Source organism: Agrilus planipennis, unplaced genomic scaffold, assembly GCF_000699045.2.
Source record: "Agrilus planipennis isolate EAB-ADULT unplaced genomic scaffold, Apla_2.0 scaffold144, whole genome shotgun sequence".
Taxonomy (NCBI): domain Eukaryota; kingdom Metazoa; phylum Arthropoda; class Insecta; order Coleoptera; family Buprestidae; genus Agrilus; species Agrilus planipennis.
Window position 1 is genome coordinate 447,332 of NW_020438905.1, and position 10,644 is coordinate 457,975.

General features: G+C 33.8%; 1 protein-coding gene across 6 annotated transcripts in view; it reads right to left on the reverse strand.

The window, feature by feature from the left end:
* The window catches only part of LOC108737716 (supervillin), a 216,405-nt gene that overhangs the window by 159,060 nt on the left and 46,701 nt on the right, over positions 1-10,644 (reverse strand). The window contains exon 1 of one of the 6 annotated variants that reach the window (XM_025973345.1): positions 3,023-3,864. The exons of the other annotated variants lie outside the window; for them this stretch is intronic. Coding sequence (XP_025829130.1) covers positions 3,023-3,052 — 30 coding nt within the window. The 5' untranslated portion in view covers positions 3,053-3,864. Of the gene's footprint in view, positions 1-3,022; positions 3,865-10,644 lie in introns of those variants that run through there. 6 annotated transcript variants of the gene reach the window in all.

Below are 10,644 nucleotides of genomic sequence, written 5' to 3' on the forward strand. Positions count from 1 at the left end.
ACGTACTGATACGTCTAACGGTACTTTACATAAAGAACAAACAAAATTTTCTTAAATTCATAACAATTACCGACCTAATTGTATCTGACGCTACTTTATATAAAGAACCAATAAAATTTTCGACAGTTATAGATCCCGTTCTCAATAATTAAGATTGAATTCTGTATAATTTAATTAAGCAAAGTACATTAATGAACTGAAACGTTAATTCAATTAATTGGAAATAGTGGAAGCAATTTGTGTCTGTTTAATTCAATTGTGACGAATGCTTTTCCACTTATTAGATGAAAGAAAGGTGAAATATATTACATTAAGTAAATATAAGTTAATTTCTTTCTCATTTGCAATTAAAACAGTACCATTTTAAAATGTAGATTATACATATATATATATATATAGTACATAACTGCAATGAAATATAATTGTGTATGCACAATGAATATTATTTTTGTAACGAAACGAATAAGCAGAATTCATAAATGACTAATAGCAAAGAAAAAGAGTATCTATAATAAAATAAAACACAAAACAATTCCTATACTATTATACACCCAGAAATCTTTTCTTTATCTAAATTATTGTTACAATATGTATCACATTTCACAAGAAAAGCTGATATCTTTAAACTCATACAGTATATTACTTAGAAATATTCTCATGCGTCAAAACGCTTAACTAAAATCATACAGAGAAGGATAGAAACAAAGGCGGAAAAAATTTTAGGGGATGATCAACTGAGGTTTAGAATAGAGGAACGCGGTATATGGATTTAGGGATAAGATTTAGCGATAGAACAGTAATATATCTAGAATTAACATTAATTTATTTAAGGTACGACAGGCTGTTATAAAATTTGAGCAATATCGCAAAGAAGTTATTGTTGTAGTCACCACAACTTTTTAATTTGCATGTCGAAAATGCGCTTAACAATAATAAAGATAGGATAGCATTAGGAAAAGACTTTCAGAGACAGTTTTCCAGGTGATATAGTAATGCCTATTACCTTCTTAGCAAGGAGGAGTTGACAATTCGGAAGTGGTATTGATTAGAAGAACATCATGAAATGAAATTAACAAAAATAAAACAAGAAAGGTATCTAAAGGATATAAAATAGGATTAGAAATTAACGAAATTGATTTAGCTTTTGAGTGTTGATATATACTTGCTAAATAAAAACAGTGTGTTTTATTGGTTAATTATTTAATTAAAATTGGACAGAGGAGACGAAAAACTACAAGAAGCCGCTGATGCTGATTTTCGATATTTAAGGATTCAGACACCTCAGGATGGTAAAAGCGTGAAAAAAGGGAAGTAAAAGCTGCGAGAGATATTACTACTTATGTCAGATCGAATGGTGCTAGGTGGTATGTTAATGTCATATAAGTACCTACTACTTGTATACAAACACTTCAAACATCTGTATCTATTGTTCTACCTTTCTTATTAGTATTCACGCCTAGCTATTTTTAACTGGTAAAGGTTTTTGCACCCATACGTGAGTGCATTCGTTTTATATGTGCGTGGACAAATTTATAGTCTGTAGGCTAAATTTTTTTGAATAAATCTTTACAGTCTATAGTCTGTAGGCTAAACCAACTAAAATTTATGCCTACCAACAATAAAAGTAGTGTAATACCTATATCAAGATAGGTATATGAAGGTTTATCTACCAAAAGCAATACTGGTGAAATGGTAACCATCAAAAGGGGGAGATATTAAATGTAAAATTTTACATATGTGTTGATAAAGGTCCTTGAAAATTCTAACGAAATAATTCTAAAACTTTGAATTATAAAAAGGACTCGCATCCTGTGGTATCAGTGAGTTTCTTCATCAGGTAATTATCTATTATATCTTAAGTAATAATCTATAATGTGTTAACATGTATGGTTCTAGCTTACGTATTATAACTATATGTATTTGTAATGAATGATAGGGCTTTTTGGAATTAGCAGACCATTTAAATACCCAATCAAGCTCAAAATCTGTCAATTATTCATTAAATATTTGAAAAGTCCTTAAAATGAGAAAAAGTTCAATAATACTTTAAAAATAATAATAAATAGAGTATGTCCGTGATGGGTTAATAAACTTTACGTATCAGTTTAGTCAATTTATCGTACGAGTTATCGATTGAGTTTACATTTATTATCTTACTTTTTTTATTGGTAAAGGTTAAGATGCCGACCTACTTCTATGGAAAGATTACTCACAACAAAAGTATTCAATTTGCGAAAGTAGTCTTTTATCTGTTATATTAAAGGGTCTACTTTCTATGCAAGGTCAACACATTAAAATCCAATACTTAATCAATTAATTATATATGTAGTTTGTATAATACAGTATATTTACATAAATACGTTAACGCATCAATAAAAAGAAGAATATTTAAAATGAATTAACAAAAACGCAATATTTAATTTACTTTTCAAGTATTATTTACTAACGACATTTATTAATAACGAAATTAATATGGATATGCATTTAAAAAGCTATTTTAATATTGACTCATCTTTGGTATTTTTGAGTGTAAAAAGTAGATCGATGAAATTGATATAGGTATGTATAAGCACAGATTAGAAAAAAGTAGGAATTATTATTGGGAAATAAAAACAGATTGAGTCAGCATTTGGCTCCAAGTCAAATTTACTATTCATAACAAATTCGCAGCAAAATAGAGCTCATTTTCGATATTCCATTAGTGATATTTTTGATAATCCACTACTGATTAAAGTCGGATGTATTAAAACGTTTAAATAAAAAATTTTAGCGACTATAAAAATCAAAATACAAACCATTTCCCATTTGAATTGACCCAGTATCGGATTTTTGATTAATATTACATGAACTTAAGAAAATTTTATTCATTTCGCATGTCTTTAACATCTCTTCGTCGAAATAATGAATGTCCATGGGAAAAAATAATTAAAACCGAATATAGGTAAAACCTAGACATTTCCCAAAGGGTTGAATGGTATAATTTTCCTAGAATATTTCAATTTTTTCTAAACCCTTGCCTTACCTGAAGTAAATACATGCTGCCGGCTACCATGATGAACACCTGGATCCAAACTATTACAATGAATTCTTATTCTTATTAAAATAACGGCACCATCAAACCACCTATGTCTGCATAATAATATAGTCAGTCGCCTTGATACACTACTCTAGTTATCAAAGCACAATAACCAATTCCCGAAGACCGAAAGTACAGCAAGCATCCATGAACTCATGAGAACTTGCGGGCAACATTCTCATCATCAGTCTCACTCGACGTATTCAGCGTTCGAATCACTTTTGCTTTTGCCGAAGAACTTTTACTCTATAAAATACTGCAATAATGACTCTTCACTTCCCAACAGTAACAACTCTAATAGAGAAACAGTCAGTCACAATAAGGTCTTTGTTTTGCTTTAAACTGTCGATCACAATAATACAGTAGACTCCACCACTTTATTATTTGCAGAATCGGTCATTAACATAGGTGTACGACTGACAATCAGCGAGTATTATCTTGTAGGTGTGGTGTTGGAGTTTCATCAGACGGACTTCGTCGTCGTGGAACAATGCCCAAGTTACTACTACAACACAGTACTCAACATGTCGTCTTCGAAGCGACGATGCATTATTTAAAAGCACCTTCTTACTACATTACATACACCTTTAGGTGCTCACATGTGTAAAGTAAGTAAAACGACCGATGTAGTTAAGTCAAGGCGAGACAATACAAACGTACGTATTATACTTATACTGTATCGTATATGAACTAAAACCGTCCACAGTTCGTGTTTTAAAGTACGATAATAACCGCTATAAAGTTGATACACCTACTTGCTTGCAGCTAGCCGCGAGCTGCGAGCCGACTGGAAACAATCCCATTTGGAATCGATTTAAAAGTCTCATGGCGAGATGCACTACGACAACTTTGTCCCACTTCCGGGGAAGCCATGGGCACGACGATTATTACTTTTATTCTATTACCGACGTAGATTTAATAACAAAAAGGCAGCCTTTAGACGAAGGTGACGCAAATACGAGGATTGGTCGAGTATTCTCAGGTCAACACCTACTAGTGCTGTTCAAACGAAAGTTCAAAAACACATTTGGAAAGTCATAGGAATGATAAAAGCTAAAAGGATTCTAATCCACTATCCTAACAATTTAACTTTTCACCTTTGAAGGTTACGTTATGGTCGAGAAGGTTCCCCTAATCTGAAATTTGATCCAGTGAACCACCTTCGCAATCGCAACCTAACCTAATCATCAGATGAAGAAAAATAGTACCAACAGGCTAGAACCTTTTGGGCACTGTCTTCTGATGTACCACAATGTCCTCATGATCTTTATCTATGTTCTATAGTTACTACTAATATGTGCACTCATTGTTTCCATCCTTCAGAATTACCTGAAAACAACATGTAGATACTACTTGCAATAATTATTTAAGAAACCTAAATCTCCAGATTATCTTTCTATCATTGGTTGAACATGCACCTCCACTCTTTCCTAACATGAACTAATCATTGCGTTTCCCTAAAACTAGAACGTCACACATTTGTGAACAGTAATCTAATTTAGATCTACGTCTTTCTACTTGTAATATGTCTATAGCTGGCCCTTCATGCCTGACCAATCTCGCCTATTTCTTGTTGACTTCCAGTAGATTATCTTAAACAAAACTAAATTCGATGTTAACTTCTTGGAATTGTAAACTAGAGAATCAAGAAGTATAAAGAAACGTGCACATTGTCTCATTGTCAAGTTTTTTCGCTCATCACACGAAAACTATTTGTAATTAAACTACGTATCAATAGGTACATCAATCAATTCTGATAGATAGAACAATATGCCTTAACCAGGTCGACAACACAATACGAGGTCATTATTCATTAAAATCACGTTTTACATCATCTTCATCTGCCGGAAGATATTTTGGTTAAAATGGAGTCGAAATTGCACAACTAAATTTTCTTTGGGTTAAAGAGTTTGCCAAACTACCCAAGATAATGACCATTAACATAAAGAAACTTGAATCAATCTCTCGTCATGTCATCATCATCATCATAAGATCTTCATTTCGAACTTCTGCCCTTCAAGTATCAGGAGGCTGCCAACGTATTTCATCTACTTTTTATTAACTTCAAAGCCATGTTCCAAACATACACTTTTGATAATCTTTTTTGAATAAATCTTTACAATAAGAAATTAGTAGTAGTAGTAGTAGTAGATCCATACGTTTAGTTTACTGTATGTATTTTATTGGCAGAATACACTGAACCTAATGTCAAAAGGGGCTCATTCTATTTTCTCGACCCTTATCTAAGGTCAGTAAGAATGTTCTTGCTATATCATCTTGAAGGCAACCTTATAAGCAAACAAACCAAAACATTAAGGAGAATGAAACAGTCTAAAGTTCACGGCTGGAGTACGAAATGTTTGGCTGTTATTAAATAAAGTGAAGGCTGAAGATTATTGCTTCAAGGCGAAATATTACAAACATAATAGTCTTCAAAAACTTTAATTGTGTAAAAGTAAACAAAGCCCTCATTGACTAAAAATAAACATTGATTTTCAAAAGGAAGATTTTATTACTAAATTAGACATGAAGAGAAAATAGTAATTTCAAAATTAATGACAAGTACGTTTCTATGTACATTATGTGTCCATTACATAAAGTAGTTTATACTAATGTTATTACATTTATAGTGTTACTGTTAAGTAGAGCAAACATTTTAATGTATCCTGAAGAGTTATATCGATTAGTTTTTCTATATAAATATTTATGTAGATACACAGTTGTTTCAATGAACTCCTTCACTGTAAAATTATAGAACTTGGAACACATAAAGTAATTAGCCTGATTCGGGTCTGAAGACCGTCGTCGGTTGGAGTTGCTTCCTAACGTTTCGCTAGAACGAACTTCTTCAGAGGATGTCACAACCAGCAGCATAAGAGATGTAAGGGCCTCTGACGAAGTTAGCCACTCGTGCTAGCGAAACTTTGAAACCCGAATATTGGTCGCGAAAACCTTTACCAATTAATAAGTTAAGTGTTTTTATCCATGTCTTTATACGTACTTACAAGGTCTGTTCAAAAAATAAGTGAGAGATGAGTACTAACACAACGCCACTAAAAAATCGAAAATCGAATATACGTAAGCTGCGGAAATTCAAAATTCGCGATAATTTTTTATCAGATCTCTTATACTGATTGTCAAGTACATTGATATTTTATGCGCAGCAACGTAAAATATTCTAAAAATTCAATTTAATTATCTAATTACAACTAATTTGAACGGATTCATTGTAACTAATAGAATACTTGATTATATGAAGAAATATATTTAAGTTAAGTATCGGCAATTGATGTAATCGATTTTGGTTTGCTACATTTATTATTCCACAAGATTATTTTCCGAGAATATTTACCTAATGAAAACATTTCATCAATTCTTAAAAACTTTCATGTTTGATTTTATTTTCTTTCAAACTTGAAGCTACGAAGTCCTGGGTACGGAAATATTTAAATACCACAAACGTCCTTAAGAACTGTTGATTCTTTCTTAATACTAGCAATAAGTCTGTTAATTAGTACCGGAAGTTGGTAACAACGACTGAAGGAAACCATCCACGTACAACAAACAGAGGAAACGATCAGATTTCCTTTTTAACTTCGCAATTGTTAGTTTTGAACAATTCTATTACTTAAATCTTGTTAATTTCTATTCTTAGTTGGTGAGATATTGAGGACCTTTTAGTAGTTACCTAGTAGGTAACTCGATCATTTTAAGCGACTGCTATGCTGCCCGTTCAATGTCATGAAAGCAAAAAATTATACTCTAAATAAAAAGTTAGTACACCGAAGGTCATCAGGTCTAGTAATGCCGCACATAATTTTGTATTTATACTTGTGGCTATATTCCTTTTATTTAATATTAATGTATTTGCACTGCCAGGTGAATCATAATTGCCGTTTATAGTAAACGTGCCCAAGGCGAGACGAAATAGGGCAAACAACCTCATCAAAGTACCGTCGGTGATGCCATGGGGCCCCCTTTTCATTTATTCTTAATTTGTATACCATACATTACACAGAATTTACCACTACAACTAACAATAACCCATTAAACCAGCCGAATTTGCAGTCTTGAAAAAAAAACGTGATTTAAGAAAATTTGTAGAAATATGTTCAGCCCTCTTTTCACACGTATATATAATAAAGTAATATAAGTTCAATAAATACAATTTAAAGTATGGGAGGGTGTTAAAATTTTAAAACATGTATGACAATAGGTTAGATATCGTATGGTTAAGCTAAGTTAGTCACATTTACGAGATGGGGAAAGTCCCAGAGGATTATAAACGGAACGTGATGGTAACCATACCTAAAAAGAGAGGTGCGAGACAGTTAGAACAATAAGCTTAACTTTCCATGCGTCAAAAATCTTAACTAGAATGGTACAGAGAAGAATGGAAAAAAGGTGGAAAAACTATTAGGATGAAGATCAATTTCGTTTTAGAAGAAATAGAGGAATGCTGGAAGTAATTCTCGCTTTACGAGTAACAATAGAGTAAGCGATAGAAAAAGGAAAGAGCAGGTACATACGATTTGTTGATTTAGAAAAAGCTTTTGGCAATGTTAAATGGGACAAGATGTTAAATATATTTAAAACGTAGGGATGAGTTACAGAGATAGAAGAGTGATACTTAATTTGTATAAAGAGCAACAGGCAGTTATAGAGCTGGAGCTGCAACGTAGAGAAGTAAATATTACGAAGGGAGTCAGGCAGGGATGCACACTGTCACCACTACTTTTTAATCTATACATCGAAGACGCGATCAATATCATTAAAGACAGTACAACTGTAGGGATAAATATAGATGCTTAGATTTGCAGATGATATAGTAGTATTAGCATCTATCAAGGAGGAATTCGAGATAGCTTTATAATGATTATGATGAGGGTGTTACGCATTGTTCAAACATTTTGAGAGTTCTGCCAGCTTAGGACAGTCTTCAAAGAAGCAGTGTCCATATGAGCCCTCGTCCATATTTTTTTTCCAATGTCCAAATCATAAAAATATTGTCTTCGATTTAATTTCGATTCCTATAATAATCAATGGCTTTTGAGAAAGCCCAATAACTTTGAATGTTGTTTTTAAATAAATAAATAACCTTTAACCAACTTGTGACTTTAATTTCAAACCGAATAGAAAAATAAGGGAGGAAAGTTAATAGTATACGAGGGTGGATTGATAAGTTTCCGGCCTGACCAAGAAAAACAAGGTTTTTAAAAATTTTTTTTTTTTATTTCTCAACATAATCTCCTCCAAGGCTGATACATTTCTCATAGCGGTGTTCCAGTCTATTAATGCCATCTCTATAGACTGATTCGTCAAGCTCCTCAAAATAACCATTTACAGCTTCGATTACTTCTTCATTGTCCGCAAATCTCTTACCGCCAAGCCATTTTTTGAGATTAGGGAACAGAAAATAGTCACTCGGGGCTAGGTCTGGAGAGTAAGGAGGGTGCGGCATCAATTCAAACTTTAGATCGTTGATTTTAGCCGTCGCAACGATTGACGTGTGCGCTGGTGCGTTATCGTGATGAAACAAGATTTTTTTCTTCGCCAGATGAGGTCGTTTAATTTTCACCTCGTGGCTCAAACGTTGCAATAAGTCTGCGTAGTATTGACCAGTGATAGTATTACCCTTTGCAAGGTAATCAATGTATATAATACCTCTTGCATCCCAAAAAACAGTAGCCATAACCTTGTTCGCCGAAAAAATTGTTTTTGCCTTCTTTGGAGTTGGTTCCCCTGGTCCAATCCACTGTTTAGACTGTTCTTTGGTTTCAGGAGTGTAGTGGTGGACCCACGTTTCGTCAACGGTTACGAATCGACGCAAAAATTCGCTTGGATTACGCTTATACAATGACAAATTTGCGGTAGAAATGTTTTTTCGAATCAATTTTTGGTCGACTGTTAGCAAACGCGGCACCCATCTTGCACAGAGCTTTTCCATATGCAAATGTTGGTGCAAAATATGTTGCACACGTTCATATGACATCTTACAGGTCTCAGCTATCTCACGCACTTTCAATCTGCGGTCTCCCAGCACTATTTGATGAATTTTTTCGATCATATCTGGAGTTGTGACCTCAACGGGGCGTCCTGAGCGAGGCCCATCAGAGGTGCTCACACGACCCTTTTTAAACTCGGAAACCCACTGCTTAACGGTTGAATATGACGGGGAGGATGTCCCCAGTGTTGAGTCCATCTCTTTTTTAATTTCCTTCGGCGTTAACCCCTTCAAATAAAAGTATTTGATGACAGCACGATTTTCCTGCTTTTCCATTTTTACGAAAACCACAGAGGCGTCTTGTTCAGCGTGCTGTCAAACCTACACTAGCAAGGAGATCGGGCTGAAACTATAGCTACAAGCTATCCAAGGATGGTACTATAGAATGTCACCTCAAGGTAGGCCTAGTGGCGTCATCTCTTGGTTAGGCCGGAAACTTATCAATCCACCCTCGTACAAAAATACTTGGTTTCCATGAAGAATAAAATGAACGAATAAATTTAATAATAATTTAAACTAATTTAATGGTTACTTCTTTGACGTGATACAATAGCGGAAAAATCGTGGCCAAATTAAGGTTTCATTTCATCTTTTCTTTCTTTCATCATTTAGATTTCATATAATTTCTTTATTAAAGGCGATTGTTAATGTTGTAGTAAACCAGAAAAAATATCCAATTTTGGCAGATGTACAAGATCCTTTTCGCAATTACGAAAATGTATTGACGGACGGACGTTTGCTTCTTTTTACTTTTCACAACGTCTTTAAAATATTTAAAGGCGCGGCTTGGTCTTTTATTGTACGGTCAATACACATTTTTTGAGGCCCAACAGATGCTGAAGAATGCAAGTTACATATATTTATTACACGTCTTAACAATCAGAAGTCGGAAAGCGAATGGACTTCTTTTGGTAAATGGCCCCCGGCAGAGAAATTAAGGCGCGTGTTCATGTTGTACATACATACATACATACATACATATATATGTAGTTGATTGCATATTCGATAGCAACGATATTTTATTATTATATGCAATGACTCATTTGCAAGTTAAATAATATACAACTGGTCACAAAGGTAAACGTCAAAAACGTTGGAATTGGTGTCGTTATTATTAATTGTATTTGTTATTAAGGCAATTAAGTTCATGGTGGTCAGTTTTCCTGTGGAAACGCCACCATGTATGCCAGATCGCTTTTTCGATTTTGTTGGATACCAAAACAGCCAGGGTAAATGTCTAGATGATGGCCCCCACTCCGAAGTGGGTGGGGTGGGTGTGATCGAAAGAGGAGGTCTCCCACACCATTGTATCATAAAAAGTTCGTGGCGGTCTCACCCCCATAAAAAGTTATGGGGGTTGAAAGTTAATTATTTTGACAATTTTCATACACTATAATTCAAATAAAATTCAATAAAAAAAAATATTTTCAAGCGGGTGGAGGTGGGGGATCGAAAGAGGGTGGTCACTTGAACAAAACCCGATAACCTAACCTAACCTACCCTATTGATAAAGATATTTAAATAATGTTTTATATAACTTTCTCAATATTTTTATGTATTTTTC